This window comes from Drosophila serrata, unplaced genomic scaffold (genome assembly GCF_035046125.1).
Source record: "Drosophila serrata isolate PLE 108 unplaced genomic scaffold, ASM3504612v1 contig_241, whole genome shotgun sequence".
Taxonomy (NCBI): Eukaryota; Metazoa; Arthropoda; class Insecta; order Diptera; family Drosophilidae; genus Drosophila; species Drosophila serrata.
The window spans coordinates 197,704-215,789 of NW_028257139.1; the positions used below are offsets into that span (position 1 = coordinate 197,704).

Sequence of the window (18,086 nt, forward strand, 5' to 3'; positions counted from 1 at the left end):
GTGCAATCAATTATTGGACTTAAGAGTAGTTCTTCGGTTTCCGTTTATCTTTTAACAATTAACTAAACAAACCGCAAACAACATTGTGTAACTTGGATTGCCACTAGAGATGTCGATATACATACATTTATATATATTTAGCTCTATGTTGTGAGGAGGGTTCAGCTACGATTTAAAAATGTCCCTCCTCGATTAAAAACTATAGAAAACACACGCTCCTTGCTCCTTCCGCCTTCTACTTTTATCGTCAAAATGTGCGAATCGCTCACAACTAAATCTCGAGAGTTTTGTACCCACTGTGGGGTTTTCGTTTCTAAATTCTCTTCCATTTTAAAAGCATTTTAAAATACAGTTTGATGCCTTCTTCTGACAAAAATAGATATATGTATATATGTGTATATTTATTAATGTGGGAGGAGTAGGCCCTTTTCGCTGATCTTCACTTCTCCCGTCTGTCGTCTATCAAATATTTTGTTTATAAAAGCACCTTATAAATTTTACATGTTCTCCCAAATTTTACTCACTGGCCTCGTCGTTTTTTTTTTGTATAAATAGCTAAATAGTTGTTCATCTTTTACTTTTACTTTGTTCAAAAATTGTCTTTAACATTATACAACACTATCTGTAATTTTGTTTTCTTTTTGTATTACCTGAATTTTAGAATTTTGTATCCGAAACGCCATTTTGGTTGTGTATTTTTTTGTATTCTTTCTGAGTTTGTTTCCCTTTATCTTTTTTTTGTTTCTCGTTCTTGTAATTGCCAAAAGTTGTTGGTTTCAGTGTTTCCTGTTTCCTGTTTCTTTTCCATTTTTAGTGTTTAATTTTCATTGTCCGAAATGTGATTTGCCAAAAATGTTGCCATTGTGTTCTTGCAGATAAACATAGTACATGCCAAAAAGTTGAATGTTTTATTTCTGCACATTAATACCTAATTGACAAATATGTATGTGTTTTACTTAGCATTATTTTTGCTCGGGGCATTTCTACTTGAGTTCGATCTCTATTTAAATATTATACTATTAGCTTTTTTATTGGCACAAGTCAGCTTGTTAGGTAGAGGGGGGTAGGAATAGTTGGGGGGAGTGTCAGAAATAAAAATTGAGGGGGAGATTGTAACCACTATAATTAAGTTCACACATTGGTTAAAATTTTTGCTTATAAACTTGGTTTTATTTTTCTGCTTTTATTAGCGTTTCCTTTTTTTAACATTAACACACTACAGATTACGATCTTTTGCTTTTATCATATCAAATTTCGTTTGTTCACTAATTAATACAAATAACTAGTAGGTAATTAAGAACTAAACATGGTACAGAAACTATGATTAAATTTAATATTAAACACAAAATGTAAAAAACAAATTATAAACGGCTAGGTGAGTTGAGTTTAAATTTTACAAATTTATTTTTTGTTTTTTACTTTATTGTTCCATTTAATTTCTATGATTGCAGCGCGTCCAGCATGAATTTAACTGAATGGAAGCGGCATTCAACTTAATTCACATGTCCCCTTCGATGATGATGATGATGGTAAATATTGCGTATTTTGAAATAATTGTAATAACTAGAATATGAATATTGTTTATCTATTATTTGTTGATTTACTAGGTTATTTTCGTGACGAGTGTATTCTTGTATGTGAGCATGTCGGTTTACGTATTATCCATCTAAGTATCGGTTTGCAACTGTTGCTTCTTCGGGATGGGACACAAAGAAAAAGAGACAAATTTTAAAAATATATACTTAAAAGACAACACTAAATAATTAACAATTTTGCATAAAAGTCACATACATATTAAAACCATTTGTAACTAAATTTAATTCAACCGAAATAGTAAAAATTATTAAATAGTACATTGCAGCAACAGTGGAAGACAGTTGTATCATTTTTTCTTCATCTGTAATAAATTGTTTTCCAATTAATTTCTCATTCGAAGTTTATTTTTCGGTGTGTGTGTGTGTGTTTGTGTGTACAATTTAAAAACAGGCTATTCTAAGATATATCAATAATAAAAATATATATATATATAAATTATAATTCAATTAGACAACAGTGTAAAAAGCCAATTAAAGGAAATGTACATACAATTTAAAAAGGTTTCGTTCTCTCTCTCACTTGTTAGTTTGAGAACAAAAGCAAACAGTTTAAAAGCATTAAGGTGTGTGTTGGGGAAGGGGGGTGTAGGGCGTGTTTTGAGGGATTTGTTCACTTTTAAAATGTTATGACTAAATATACAATACAACTACACAGTATTCATTTCAAGTTTCTTACTGTTTTGTTTCTGTTTTTTTTTTTTTTTTTATACAATTCTTTGCTTGTGCTTAATACACTTCAAAATTAATGTGCAATTTAAGTTAAAGCTTAACCTCTATTTCCGTCGCGCTTTCTTCAATTTTGTAAGTTGTAGTTTTTGCCTGTAAATTAAAACCTAAGCCGTTACGCGGAGGATTATACAATGTTTCCATTATGTATGCATGTTTTGTTTTCTTTTTTTAGTTTTGTTTCTGTTTCTGTTATTTTGTTTACTGTACTTCATATGTGTGCTTCAAAAGTTCCAATTCTCTTCAAAGTTTCTACCTGTCAGCTCTGCATTTGTTGTTTGCTCCTGATTTATTAAGCTGCTTAATAAATTCATTCGTAATCAGTTTCTCATTATATACTCACAAATTACATGTATATATATATATTGTATATGCCTATTGTAATTTAAAATTTGTAATCTTCTTTCTCCCTTTTCTCGCTGCTCGCTACTTTAATTTAATGTTGCAATTAATAATAAAAACTAGTTAACCATGCATCGGATGCATGATGAGCTGAAGCCAAGTGTGAGCTCTTGCTTGTATCTCATTTCATGTTGCTTGTGGTGTGTGTGTTGATGTTGAGTTGCTGCAATTGTTGTTCCTGTCGATTCGCTTACTATTCTTAAGTAATTTGGTCACTTGCAGCTAATCATTTGTATCTGTTGTCTTGTCCCATGCTTGCTCCTCCTCCTCAATGATCCCTTACTTGTACTTGGCATCAGAATGCAGCTGCTCCGAGTGGTGTTGTTGCTGGTGTCCACCTGCCGTTTAGTAATATTGAAAAACATCTACAAAAATGTTTTCATTGGGAAATCGAAACTAAATTAAAATTGCTAATTTAAGAAGGTAACTTAAAATGTGAAAGAAAACTAAAGCCTTTTCAATTAGTCAAGCCTCCTCTTTGTTTGTTTACCTGTCGCATTGGGAGGAGCATTGGCTGACTGCACATTATTCAGTCCAGTGCTACTGGCACTCAGTGTGGTCGACGACGAGTTGGAGTCCGCCGGCGTGTTGGGCCCCGCCGAATGTGGAGTGCCCAGAAGCCTCTGGCGCACCTCGCGTATCTTTAGCTGCAGATCTTGCTTGCGAGGAAAGACAGCAATGTGCTTGGTCTGTGTAAAAATGAAATGGAATTGAACCTCTGAAGCTTTATAAACATTTAAAGAACACTCACCTGAAAGGCTATGGTGGCCTGGGCACTGGGGAAGTTACCATGTACCGCAAATAGTTGCATAACCAGATGACGGCGCGTCTCCAATACTTTGCGATGTCCCTTCTCGCTGGCATCCGACCGAGCGCTCTGTAGTGGCGTTTTTGGCGTTCTGGGCGAGCGGCCTGTTTGATCGGAACTGTCCAGTTCTGCAAGGCGTTCATCTTCATTAAGAATGTGTAAAAGTTAAGGCACATGTTTCAAGTCAAACTTCTCTGTCATGAACACACGAATTAAACTTAAACCCTTTATAGTTTACATCTCTTCTCGAATATATTGTTTATAGCTCAAAAGGCGACCAAGTTTAGCTCAAATATGCATGTTTGTGTAAGACAGAAGTTTGATTTCCGAAGAGTAGGCTTACCTTTTAGCTCGTTGGAAAAGTCTGGGCCAAAGAAACGTTGTGTGGTGGTTGGCGGTGCCGAAGCTGGTTCGTCAATAGAGTCGTCTTCACTCACTGCAATTTGAATTTAAATCGAAAGCTTTAGTTTGGGCAATATGAAAGCATTTCAAATCCTAAACTCACATAGCTTCTGTACTGGCGGCGCTGCAGAGTTCTTTTTGCGATAATTTGTGCCATAAACGCGCGGCGAAGAGGGCACAGCAATGGCACTGGGTGACTGACAATCCTCCGGCTGGAATTGCGGCAGGGCCTTGTATTTCTTCTCAAAGTCCACCTGCTTGAGCACGCTGCTATTGAAGAGATGTATATACATTACAATTAAATGGAAACATACAAAATATTTGATTTTAATTGCTTACTCGTTCATTTCATCGTTTTTCTTTTTGAGGGCGGCCGCTGCTGCTGATCCTGCTGCACCCTTCATCGGGGATTTGGGCTGGTGATTGTTGTTCGTGCTGTTACTGTTGCTAGTGGTTGGTGTTAGAGGCAGTTGCTCATCGCTATTCGGCGTCGTGGTCGATGAGGTGGGCGTGGGCAGTGCCGAGCTGAGACTGCTGCTATTCACATGCCCAATGATCGGCGACGACGCATCCATCATTGTGGGCGAGTGCAGTTTACGACTGATGTGCTGACCATTGCTGGCCCCCAGATTAGAGCCAAAGGACACATTGTTCTCCGACTTGCTTTGGGCTACAATAATAGTTTACAAGACAGTTAGAAATAAAAAAGTCCATATGTTTTGATGGTACTTACATAGATTCTTGCGCCGCTGTAAGGGTGCTCGTCCCAGTTGAGCAGGTGTAGGTGCTAAAATAAACTGCTGACCATCGGCATCCATATCGCTCTCATCGCCTCCACTTGTTGCTGCTGCATTTCCCATGCCTGCGCCTCCTTCCATGCCTCCTCTTTCCAGGGGCGGCGCACTCATCAAATACGTGGCCGATTTGGGTGTGGAGGGCATCGACTTGTACGAGGGTGAGCTGGCCGGCGGCTCAGCGCTGTGACTGGGCGTGTAGCCATGCAACAGCATCGTGGGCTGAGCGCTAACGGGCGGAGGCAGGGAGGCCAGGCCGTTGTGGTTCTTGAAGATGTAACTGCCCGGCGGAAAGGCGTCCAGTTGGAGTTGCTCCAGACTGGGGGTGCCAGGCGTATGGCGCTGCATCATTGAATACTTGAAATGAAAATGTTAGTTTTAAAGTTTATTTTCGCTACTAATTCTTTTACTTACCGGACTGCTCATGGCGAAGAACATCTTTTGGCCTGCCGCTGGTCCCCCTGCCATGATCTGGGCCGGCGCTGATGCTGGGGGCGTGGCAATGTTAGCCGCATGTCCCAGTCCCATCCCAGCCGGCGACGATGGCACACACGCCTGATGTGCAGCTGCGGAGCAAGAGTTGGAATTGGATGATAAGGAGGGTGTTGTTGCTGAGTTGATCATGACAATTGTTGCATCGCCACTGTTGCTGCTGCCGCCGCCGCTGCTATTGCCACCACTGGTGGCCACAGGGGCAGCTGCTTTGGCGGCGGTTATGGTTAGTTCGTTGGCATTACTACTACTATGATTTGTGGTCGCCTTGGTTAGCACCGTGAGCGTAGCTCCCGCCTGACTTGTGACTGCTGTCGCCGATGTAGACGTCGCTGTGGCTGCCGTCAGGATGCGAGCATTGGCTGGCAATGTGATCTTATTACAGGCATTGATACTAATAAAGGACACGGGTCGAAGGGTAGCAGCTCCCGATGTCACGGTCGTGGCTGTGGTGCCGGCGATATGTTGCTGGTTGTACGAGTTAACATCAGTGATGAGGAGCATAGTGGCCGGTTGGCTGGTTGCCACCTGCCTATCATCTTTGGTTGTCATCTTGAGCTCATCATCCCGGTCGCCATCCCCTTCATCGTTTTCGTCATTCCCCTCTTCGTCCTGGCCATGCAACGTGTCCAGCACCAAGGCATCGTACAGAATAGCTGCTCGTCCTGTGCCCTTGTTGTTCTTGCCTCCATCTTGCAGCGTAAGTAATTTGCGTATTATTGGCGTGGCATTATTGTTAGTATTGCATGTTATTGACGTTGTGGTTGTTGTTGATGTTGTTGTCGGTTGATTTTGGTGTTGGTGTATTGAAAAATTGGAAAACTTATTAGGGACATCGTTACTGGCTTGGACTGATGCTGTGGATGTGGTGGAGGATGCGACCGTGGCAATCACTGGTGCACTCTGAACCTTCTTCTGCTTAAAAAACAATGGTGGCGGAGTGTTGTGTTGTGTTGATGTTGATGTTGATGTTGATGTTGATGTGAGTGTGGATGCTGCTGCTGCGTTCGTATGATGGTGAAGTGATTGATTGTGGGTGTGGGTACGCGGGTGATGACTGTCGGGGGGGTCTCAACGCGTCGCTGGTGCAGATGCTTTAGCTGCTGATGCGGGGAATTGGCCGGCTGCAGTGGGGTCAAAGATCGCACAATGGTGAACTGCTTCCTCTTGATGGGCGTCACAATGGTGGCCGTCATTGTGGGTGGCGGTGTGGGCGTAGCTGTTGGTGTAACCACGACCTTGGGCACTGGGGCGTAGGGGGAGAAGTCATCGAAACCGGCACTGGCATTGACACTGGCCAGCTCTTGCATGAACTGCTCATCGTCCTCGTCTTCGTCCTCATCATCTTCATCTTCCTCCTCTTCGTCTTCTTCCTCGTTGCCAGCCTCATCGACCACTTCTGCTCCATCTTCCGGGCCAACGGTGTCCCCTCCGTTGGTATCCTCCCCTGAATGCTGCATAGTCTTTACGTTGCCTGCTTTATTCGTTTGTGACTCTGGTTTTTCGTGTGTTGGGTTAATATGGTAAGGTGACGAAAATGACAGCGCGAAAAAGGAAGATCAAGATCATGTGAGGTGGTGGTGGGTGTTAATAGTGTGAGAAGAGAGAGTGAGAGAAACAGAGAGAAAGATGGTTATGATATGCAAAAAGCTTTCGTGGGAAAAACTTTGCTGATGAAGTTGCGACTAAAAAAAAGCATAAAGTGTGGACCTTGGGGTTGATGGGCGATGGGCGGTGCAAGTACTAGAAACGTTCCAATTTCCGATTCTCCCCAATTTTGTTGATTAGCTTCAACTCAAATTAAAACAAACAAATTATGAGCTCGCGGCTGGCGCTAACTAAACAAAACCAAACTGCGACAGCAACAAATCATAGTAGAAATAATGCCAATACTAAATAAACTTAAAGTAAAGAAATAAAATTGTATACTTATTACGTGTGAAATAAATTAATACCAAAATAAGAAGTATTCTTTTTAAAGGAATAGGGATATTACTCAATAAAATTCAGTTGTTTTGGAACATTAAGACTGTTGTAAAAATTATTCTATTCTTTTTATACCGTTGCAGGATATTGTAAGTTATATGTTACATAGTTAGCAAATAATTTCTGATTCAATCGTATAATTCAACTGCAAGCCTTAGGCTTACTGAATTATGTTTCCATTCTTGTGAAAGGTAATCTTAACCTTTATTTATTTATTTACAACAATCTCAATGTTCAACAACGTTCCCTTTTCGAATTTTTTGCTTTTCTTTTCTGGCTTCGCATTCACTCACCCCTCAAGTCAGTGGGACTGCGATGGGGATGATGCATATGGTAGTGGAACTGCTTCTGACTCAAAGCCGTCGCTGTTGGCACATTAAAGTTAAAGACACTGCCGCTACTTGGCGGATGAGCGCTGAGCACACCTCCTCCGCCAGATGCAGATCCACTGCCATTTAGCTTGTAGGGCGACGGTGGCTCCTGCTTGATGTCCTCCTGCTTGATATGTGACTGCAGGCCTGCAGCATCCTCTGGCTTGCTGCCGCTGCCCTTGGGGCTAATTGGCATTGACTTAAAGGCGCCGCCTATAAGATCATACAATTAAAGAAACAAATTCATTGATTAGTATGGGATGTCTCGAATGATGATTAGCGGTGGTTGTGCTCGCCTGTGGGTTGGAATGGTGTTACACCGATTGGATTCTTGGGACTAGTGTACTGCGTGTAAATGGACATCTGTGGGTATGGCAGAATGGTGCTCTCCAGCACCGGATGGGCCTTGATGGCCTTCGGTTTGAGTGTAATCTCACGCTCTCCACCACTTCCGCTGGATAGTGGTGCACTCATGGCCTGGCCGTTGGCACCGGACGTATTGGGCTCCTCAGCCGAACGCTATTTAATGAAATTAAAACGAATATTTGAATGAATATATATGAATTTATATAAATGTATGCATTCCCACCTGATCTGCGTCTGTCTGCTGCTTGCGGTAGTCGAACGGCGCCTCGTCCATGTCCGAATCGTTGACTCGCTCCCGGCAATGCAGGTCCATCTTCTTAGCGGGCTGATGCTGTGCTGGCTCCTCCTCAACCACCAGCATCTGCTCATCCTCGTCCGAGGGCAACTCGTTCTTCAGGAGTTTTCCGTTGCCCTTTAGCGAAATGGTGGTTGGCGCTTCATCACAAGTGCTGTTATAGTTATCGATTGTTAGCGGTATAATGTCGCCTTGGAGATCAGAGGAAATGCCTTGGCCACCGCAGCTACCGCTGCCACCGGGTGTCGTGGGGCACATGTCGTGCTCCAGGGAATCAGAACCATCCACCGAGACCAGGCGCTGCTTGGCATCTCCCGATCCAGCTGCCCCACCAGCCTTGCCTCCTGTCGCAGCCGTCGAAGTTGATGATTTGCGACGGTCCTTGGAGCACCATTTCCACTCTGGGTGCTGCTTAAAATGTGCATCCTTCACGGAGCTGGCCAATTCGTGGTACTGTGCCTTCTGCTCTGGCTTTAGGGCATACCACCACTCACCCAGAATCTTACTAACTGTTCGGTTATCCTGATTTGGGTGCTTCTTGTGCACCATCTTGCGATGCTTCTTCGAGAATATCATGAAGGCGTTCATTGGACGACGGATCTTCTTGTTCGCCGGTTGTCCAGCCGCTGCTCCTGCCTGCTGTTGCTGCTGCTGCTGCTGCTGTTGTTGTTGTTGCTGCAAGGCGCTCAGCGATTGGCTTCTGCGCTTGGCAGCCGAGGTAACTGGCGCACCGGCTGCTCCATCGCTCGCGTCATGGCACTCCTCCAGCTTACGAATGTTGCTATTATACGTTGGCAGTCGCATGGCTGCAGTTGGCTTCTTGTTGCTGCTGCTGGTGGGTGTCGCCTCGAACACATCGTCGTCGAGCTGTTCGTCCAACTGCTCCTCCTGTTGCTGCTGTTGTTGCTGCAGATGATGATGACTGGCTGCTGCTGCTGCGGCAGCTGCTGCCGCTGCCTTGGCATCGTTCATGGAACAGTTGAGCGGCTTGCCCGGTGAGCATATTGGAGCGGGCACAGTCAGATGGTTATTATTGTGGGTCAGAGGCATCTGCGGTGATGATTGCTGCTGTTGCTGCTGCTGTTGGTGTTGCTGCTGCATCATCACAACGCTGTAGCTGCTGGCCGCAGTGGTCGAGGCTTGGGCAACCGACACTGCCGGCGGCTTGGTCATGGGCGGCATCTGGGGAAGCAGCTTGTACCAGGGATGGCTAGGCGCATTGTAGCCTGAAAGTCGGAGGTTAATTAAGTAAGTGTAACTTAAACTTGAAAACTATAACTATAGCTAAAGTATGATCGATTGTTCAGATCGCAGCTTAGTTATAGATACATATATACGTGGCTTACCGTTTTTTGGCAACACCTTCTCCTGACCCAAGGGTGCAACTGTCGCGGCTACTGATGTGGTGGGCGTGTTGGGCTGATGAAATGAAACCGTGGTGGGCGGCATGGGCTGTACCGTCAGCTGCGAGGCATCCACGATCACGGGATGGAACGTCTGTGCGCCGGACACTACCACATGGGGATGCTGCTGCTGTGGCTGTTGCTGCTGCTGCTGTGGCTGATGCTGGTGCTGACTGCTGGAGATGCGTATGACGCTGGTGGCATGACCCATGCTGCTGCTGCTACCGATATGCGGAGCTGATGGCGCTGGCAGGCTGGCGTTGAGGTGAGCGGCAGGTGGCGGCGGCGGCGGTTGGTGGAGCTGGTGTTGGTGCTGCTGCTGCACTTGGTGGTGCGGCGGCGGAGCGTGCATAACCAGCGACACCGGCGTCGTTTGCGGCGGCAATGGCTGCTGCGGTCCAGGTGGACCACCTGCGCCTGCTCCTCCTGTATTGCTGCTGCTCGTCTCCCAGCCATTGTTGTTGTTATTACTGGCACTGCCGTTGTTGTTGGCATTATAGAGCACCGGACTGGGTGTCGCCTTCCACTTGCCCTCCAGGGAAACAGTGCCCACCGGTTGCTGCTGCTGCTGCTGCTGTTGGGATTGCTGCGACTGGTTGGCGATGGGCGTGAAAAAGTTCTGCCTATGAGTGGCGGACACATTGACCGGCGAATGGGCGATGGCGTTCAACGGAGAGGCTCCGGCGTGGTTCACCGGTGATGCGTACGACGGCGTGGCGGATCGGGAGCTGCTCAGTGACACTGCAAAGGGGAAGAAACAAAGGGTAATCATTAAATCCTGTCCTGCTCTGGTTAAAAGCTCTAGCGTTCGCTCTCCCTCTCGGGCTCTCTCGATCGTTGGCATTACATAAGCACTGCAGGTAAAGTTTGGCACCCAGCTCAAAGTCCTGGAACGCATTCATGACGTCCGTGGCTCCTCTAGAGCATTTCCACGGAAATCTCTCGCTCGCTCGCTCCCTCACACTGCTCTGCTCTGCCTTTTTCTGCCGTCGTTGTCACATTCGCTTTGCCTTGCTTTGCTTTGCTTGGTCTTTTCTTCAGATTATTCGATTCTGGTGCGGTTTCTTTGGTTCTTTCGCTCGGTGCTCTTGATTCCCACTTCTCAGCATAAATGCGGCAATCGTCGATGAGCCAGCGACGACGTTCGACCAAGGGCAGCGACGTCAGCAGCATAAATCGAGCGAGCGCCGCCGCTCTCTCGCCCACTCTCGGGCGCTCTCCTCGCTCTCTGGGCCGCTCGCCATGTTTGTTTACCTGCCGTGTCGGTGAGCCAGGGAGCGCGTGCGAGTGTGCGTGCGTGGCCGCTCTCAAGTGCATTTTTGTTTAGGTAAAAACGAATCAAAGGCAGGGCAAGGCAAATAACAAGAAAAGAGCAGAATAAAAGAAAAGAATCTGTTGCGCTTCGCACGCTGCCGCTGCCCTCGCCCTCTGCCGGTGCCGCTGCTCTCGCTTTGTTTCGTTTCAAGTGGCTCTGCCGACGCCTCTGTCACAGCGATCATTGCGTCTCTTACCTTTTGCAGGTGCTTAGGAATGCGTACAGCACAGTGACGGTGCAAGGGGATTAATTGCACATCAATAAACTATTAATGCACTTGATATTTATTGTTTACGAAATAAATCAGCAGCTGCACATACTGCATCTATTACCTCCTCCCATGTAATTAATATTTTAAGTTATAAAGCAAGTATTTTTTACTGAGGCTACATATATACTAAATTTCTCGTTAAAAGCCTTAAGGCTAAGATCACTTGTTCTTAGCTTGCCTACAGTTAAAACCTTAAAATAAATACATTTTTTTTATTTTTATGAAAAAAAAGTATTCAAGGAAATACAGAAAAATATTTATTGTAATTTTCTTTGAGAACTGTATAATTCTTTTTAATTATTTTCTCTTAAAGGTATACCCCTTTTCAGATTTCGTTAAACAATAATTTCCTACAATCTAGAATCCCTCATATCCTTACCTATTAAAACTAGATCTTTGTAAATTTTAAGACTAGGAAATGCCTAATTTCATTTGCAAAATTATTTTTAATTGAATTCGGATAAGTTCCTTCAGCTACATAGTAACTTTTTGAACTTAGTAATGAAATATATTGTTGCGAATTAATATTTTCTTATCTTACTGTAGAGTGGTAACTGGTTATAACATATTTATGTAATACAAAGAATTACGAAAAGCAAACTATTTTTCTCACCCTTCTCCACTTTTAAAATCCCCCATAAAAAATGCAGAATACGTCTCTGCTCAAGCATCTCTCCTTCTGCCTCTGCTGCTATGCCGTTGCTATCTCTGCCTCAGTCGACGTCGCTGCGTCTGGCGTGTAAATCACGCTGCGGTCACACTCTCAAGTGGCCGACAGTGTGAGTGGGAGAGGGGGAGAGATGCTAGTGGGAGAAGCAGAGAGGCAGACAATGGAACCCTTGATTCGTTTTCGGGATCGCTGCAGCGACACCTTTCAAGAAAAGCGGCTGACGGATGGACAGACGGACAAACGACCTTTGTTGAGGTGTGTAAAAAATGGACGGGCGACGGTGGACAGAGGGATCGGGCAGCGGGCAGAGAAGAAAAATAGAAAGAACGACGCGGCGCAGCCACAATAAAACTTTATGATATGCATTTTATGGTGAATTGGAAATGCATCGAACCAGAAAACAAGGGCCGATAGAAAGGTTCGAGTTGCCACGACTAAGCCGACTGCGGTACTTGAATTTGGGAAAAATTCCTCTATACAAGATTTCTTAGGCATTACAAGCTATCCATACCCTACAATTATTATTAAATAAAGAGTACCTAATGATTTAAAAATGATCATAAATCTTTCTATCAGAAAGCAATAAAAAAACTTTTAAAATTTAAACTTGCTAAGTTTAATTGTTAATTATATAAAAAAAAAACTTTTAAAATGTAATTGAATTGTAATTGTAATTGTAATTGAATTTGAATTGTTAATTATATATAATTTTTAAACCATGAAACTAAGCCCTTAATTAATGCGAATTTAATGTCGAAAAGCAGGAGGCCAATCAGGCGGCCCTTTATTTAAGGCCTGGCTTTTATTGGACTTTTAACAACAGTTTTTCCAGTACGCCAGAAATCCGGTTCTACTCTGAATGAAAGAAGTTCGTTTCTTCTGCATTCCAAAGGAATACTTTTATGGGGAAGAACTGAGCAAAGGGAATGACGAGCAAGGGCGAGGCGACGCGAGGTAGGGTGCCCAGAAGGTTCTTCTGCACCGAACCAAAATCAAAGAAATATTTCCAGAAGCGCCGTGAAAGAAGCCACCGAGAAGCGATGGAAAAACGGATCACTATACTCTCTCTCTCTGCTTGCCCTTGTCCCTCTAATTGTGCGAACCAAGAGGGATTAACAGTTAAGCTGGCGCTGGACACGACAGAAAGAGACGGTCAGAGGGACAACAGCCTTGAAATGAATTGCCGCAAACTATGAATAAATTTCTGAAGATGCATTTATGATGCTCTCTCTCCACGGGATCGTAAAGAGTCAAGAGGTGTGAGAGCTGGAAGGTGATAGAAAGGTTACTTACCCAGCATGACGGCCGCATCGGTCTCCTCCTGATCGTAGCGACCCTTGACCCGGTAGTTGGGCGACGTCTCCGAGTCACGCGATGTGTCCTCGTCTATCTGCGTCTTACTGCTCGATCGGCTGTCACTAAAAGATGCAATACAGGTGGAAAAAATCACAGGTTAGTGGGTAAGTCAAAGCTTTAACAAGAAAAGAAGCTAAATTCGGCACGCCGAAGTGTGTGTACCTTTACAGATTGCAATTCGAACATTAATAATTAATGTAATATAAATTATATATATTTATGTTTTAAATCAAAGAAGTAGTCAGGCCCTTTTTAATTACATTTACCTATGCGAATTATATTTACAGCTTTACAAATCAAGTTAGAAATTATAAGTTATTGTTAACAATATTTCTCGAAGGCCCTATATAGTATTCTAATTTTCTAAAATTAAAACTAAATTTCTAGAAGAAAACACAACAACTACATATATTGAAAAAAAAATATATTGAAAACTGGATAAGTAATAATTTTTTTCTACAAATATTAGGATACTTTTTATAACAGCTATATGATATAATAGTCATTCCATTCGGCCTGCTCCGACTTATACTAGTAAGAGTATATAGAAGACTAAATGCAAAGTTTCATTGATAGCTTCAAAATTGAGACTAGTTTCCATATAATCGGAAAAACGGACATGTCTAGATACACTCGGCTGTTAATGCACTGCACTCTTTTCGCTGCGTTGCAAACTTCTGAATTAAATTACAATACTCTCTGCAAGGGTCTAAAAATAAGTTATTGTATAAAAATTAACCAAGTATATTTATATAAAGTTGTCTTAGAATGCAGAGCTTTTATTTAATTTATTTATAATTAATATCACATGATTAACTTACCTATGCAAACGACCCGGACCCGTGGACGAGGGCAGGGTACTGTTGTTACCCTTCTGGTTAAGGTGTCGCGAGCAGAAGCCCCGCCGCTGAGATTCCTTGGAGCAGAGCATGCACAGGCGGCGCCACTGCTTCCCATTGTACTTTTTGCGCACGCCGGACTCCGACTCCACAATGTCGCCCTTCTTGAAGCGATGCGGCGTGGTGGCCTGAGATCTGTGAAGGATGACAGTGCTGGTTAAATATAGTAACTATATGTATGATTTCTATATGGCAAATTTTTCTTATTCCATTAGAACATCCCGTAAGGGCAACTTACCTTGGGGTTGCTGGATGAGATCGTGGTGTGAGCCTCTGGTCGAGTAGACTGGACGTGCTGCCGCGGCTTTGCATGCTGCTCCGCTTGCTGCAGGTGCTCATCTTCTCCGTGTCCAGGTCGCCAGTCGCTGGCGAGTAGCCAATGCCGACCCGCTTCAGCTCATCATCCGAGTCGTAGTCGTCGTAGCCCCGCGACGACTGCTGTTGCTGCTGCTGCTGTTGTTGCTGCTGCATCTTAAGATGCTGCCCATTGCTGCCCGGGGAGATCACGATGTCCGGCAGGCCATTGGTCTGCTGAGGATGGGGTAGCAACTGCGACTGCGACTGTGATGCCTGCTCAGCTCCATGCGCCTGGCCGGCCATTGGGGGACGCGTCTGGAACGGCGACGTGGCCGTGGTCCGATAATACTCTTCTTGTTTCACAAGGCTCTGCTGGTGCGGTTGCTGGTGGGTGGGCGTGGGTGGTGCCGTAGGCAGCTTACCGTCGTAGCGCGTAGCCACGAAGGTCAGAGGCGCTCCGGTTGCCGCCTTGGGGTACACAATGTTGCCACTGGGCACGGTCATCGCTTCGCCAACAGCTGCTCCTCCTGCGGACACTTTCCGTTTGCCAACCCCAGATGACGGGGCAGTTGCTCCACCCGAAGGTGTCAGTTCGTTGAGCTCATCCCACCAGGGCGGCTGAAGGAGACGCAGATCAGCACGACGCACAACCTTGGTGGTGGCCTTAATAGGATAAAAATGAAAGATGATAATTTTTGAGCTATCAATTTGTGTCATAAAAATCCAATATGTACATTTTATACATAAATACTTTTAATTTTAACTAGGTTTTTAAACAATAGAATCTTGAAGAACTAAAAATACCAGAATATTAACTAAGTTAACCCCTTACCAATTCGTCGCCGATCAACTGCACGCTGTATTGCTTCGTGGCCTGATTGATGTCCGTTATGACGCCCTCTACATAGACGAAGCTGCCGGAGCCACGCCCCTCCATCCGTTGCCGCACACAGACACGGGCGTCCACAGTAATCTAATTGGCGGAAAGGAAGGGGAAACTCCATTAGTATGTCGCTAGAAGCTATTTTTTTTTGTCGCTCTACTTACATCCGCCATGGGCGGGCTGGCATCGAGTATCACATGGTTGCGGCCCTGGTGCAGCACATCCGGATATAGCAGCAGCCCCAAATCGGCGGAATCGAATTCCACGAGTATTGAATCGGGACTGGCCTCCTGCACTTGCCGGATAATCCCTGGGGCATAGTGGTTATGGATTTTGGCTAGGACACGTGTGTTATTCCACTCGCTGAGATCGAGCAGGGATTGCTGCTGCTGCTGCTGTTGCTGCTGGTGTTGTTCCTGTGCATGTTGCTGATTGTGTGAGTTAAAGCTAAAACGTGATTGCTGTTGATGCTGCTGCTGCTGTTGTTGTTGTTGTTGGTAGTAGACGGCAGTTGTGGGCGTGTGTGTGCGTTGCTGATGATTGATTGTGGCTGCGTGACTATTGTTGCTGCTGCTACTACTGCCTGCAACATGTTGCTTGTAAGTACTACTGCTGGCATGTTGCAGCGGGGAGGCAATGATAATACGTTGCTGTTGCTGCTGCTGCTGCTTGTTATCGCTGCTGTTGCTATTGCTGTTGCTGGCGCCTGCACCGCAACTCACGATCATGCGATGCAGCTGATGTTGCTGCACAGCAGCAACATTGCCGTTGGCCAGGCCATCGCTATTGCCATTGGTATCGGCGGGTTTCTGCTGCTTCTGCACACTCAGTTGCTGCTGCTGATGCTGCTGCTGTTGGGGATGCTGCTCTGGTTTGTCCAGCTCGGCTGGATCGAATTTTCGCTTCTTGGGATGCTGACGCGGCTGAGGTGGTTGCTGTTGCTGAGGTGTGCTGGTTGCTGCTGTTGCTGTTGTTTGTAGGTGCGGCTGGAACAACACATGCTGCTGCTGCTGTTGCTGATTCTGTTGTTGTTGCTGGTGCTGCTGCTGCTGCTGTGAAGCTGTTGTTTCGGCGGCTGCTGTGGTTGTTGCTGTTGGTATACCGGCGATTGTTGCTCCCGTTGCTGGTATCACCATTTTGTTGGCGGCAACAACTAAGACTTGTTGTTGTTGTTGTTGCTGCTGCTGTTGTTGCGGGTGTTGCTGATGTTTGTTTGTTATGACATAAGTCTCGGCTGCGGCAATCGCGGCTGCTGCTGCTGCATGGGTCGGTGTTGCAGTCGCATTCGCAGCACTGAGCATCTTTGTTGTGGCAGCAACATGTGTGTGGCTTGTCCTGGATAGGATTGGGGCTGGGATTGGGACTGGAACTGGGTATCCTTCAGCGCCTCAACGGCGGTGACATCAGCAGCATCCTTCCTGCAACCGAGAGTAGCGAAAACATCCGTTAATTAAGTTGACAAAAGAAAACCATTAAAATCAACGACGCCGTTGTCGATGTCATTTCATAATTAGTGTAATCCGCATCCTGACAACCCTGACATCCTGCCCCGATCCGCAGGCGCCGGCGGCAGCCGTTAGCCGGCAATAAAATTCAATCTCACCCAACTATAGCGCCGTCTGCGTTGTGGCAACTGCAAGGATAGCAGGAGAGAGTGGAGGCTCGGTTCGGGAGAATGTGTTGGCCAGATGACGACAACGGAAACATTTTAATTTGCACAGACGTCCAGTGGTCTGGGTTGGCTTAAAGCTGGGATAGGGTAAAAAAAAAAAATAGAGTACAAATGCAATACAAGTGACACTCGAAATACATTTTATGGCAGGGCCAAGCCCAGACAGGCGGACGTACAGTTTAACAAAAAGTCAAAATCACATGGCAACCACACTGAAATATAAAGGATGAACGTGTTGGACCAAGGAAACGTACGCTTAAGTTGGGACTAAGCTCAACCATTCACATGGCAACGAGGATTTGTAAAGAAACGTATTAAGCTCATTACGGCATTTCATTGAGCCATTGGAGCAACATAGAATTTTCTTCACTTTGTTAGCTTATTACTCACTAATTAGCTAACCACTCTGCACTAATTTCTAAAGAAAATGCATTTATCTTAATTAGAAATCAAAAGCAAGTAGACCTTAATTATATTATTACATATTCATTTCCATGTAGACGATGTTGCTTCGATTACAACATATTAAATAATGATTTTTCAAATACTTTATATAAAGAATTTCCGAAATAAGTTAAGTATACTTAAATTAAGATCTAAAAGGTATAAAAAAAGTTCAAACATTATTCCAAACCCAATCAAATCCATCCAAATCATCCTCTTCCATTTCATTTCATCAGAATTGCATACAAAGGTGTTGCATACTTCTGGGCATGTTACGTATACGTCAAGGGTGACAGTGGTTGTTGGTAGCCAGAGTTGCCACATCGCTTGGTACGGCTTATCAGACAAGGGACAAACATCTTTCCATCATCTGCTTCTGCAACTGCATCTGTGTACATCTCTATATCCCTATTCCGTTATCCCTGTGTGTAGGCGTAATTGCGGGAAATGAATGCCACGCCCTTTGTGGGCGAGCAACACCCACACAGGCACACAGAAACATACACCCACACGAAGGAACGAATAAAAAAAAGCTACAGCCTTGGCCATACTGCTACTGCTACTGCTGCCGCTGTGCAAGGGACAAGTGCAATGATTGCTTTATCTTCCACCCCTTTCCCGCTAACAATTTTTTTCTAT

The 18,086-nt window shown here is 44.8% G+C and overlaps 1 protein-coding gene across 1 annotated transcript; it reads right to left on the reverse strand.

The window, feature by feature from the left end:
• Positions 1-1,148: 1,148 nt before the first annotated feature.
• cic (Putative transcription factor capicua) lies at positions 1,149-16,715 on the reverse strand. Its single transcript, XM_086831683.1, is given in 18 exon segments — positions 1,149-3,061; positions 3,214-3,412; positions 3,475-3,659; positions 3,875-3,967; positions 4,037-4,203; positions 4,273-4,603; positions 4,667-5,084; positions 5,142-6,173; positions 6,176-6,615; positions 7,445-7,789; positions 7,873-8,095; positions 8,166-9,463; positions 9,584-10,381; positions 13,190-13,314; positions 14,074-14,286; positions 14,390-15,111; positions 15,281-15,421; positions 15,496-16,715. Coding segments are annotated over 18 exon segments (7,926 nt in total). The 5' UTR covers positions 16,633-16,715; the 3' UTR covers positions 1,149-3,002.
• Positions 16,716-18,086: the final 1,371 nt, after the last annotated feature.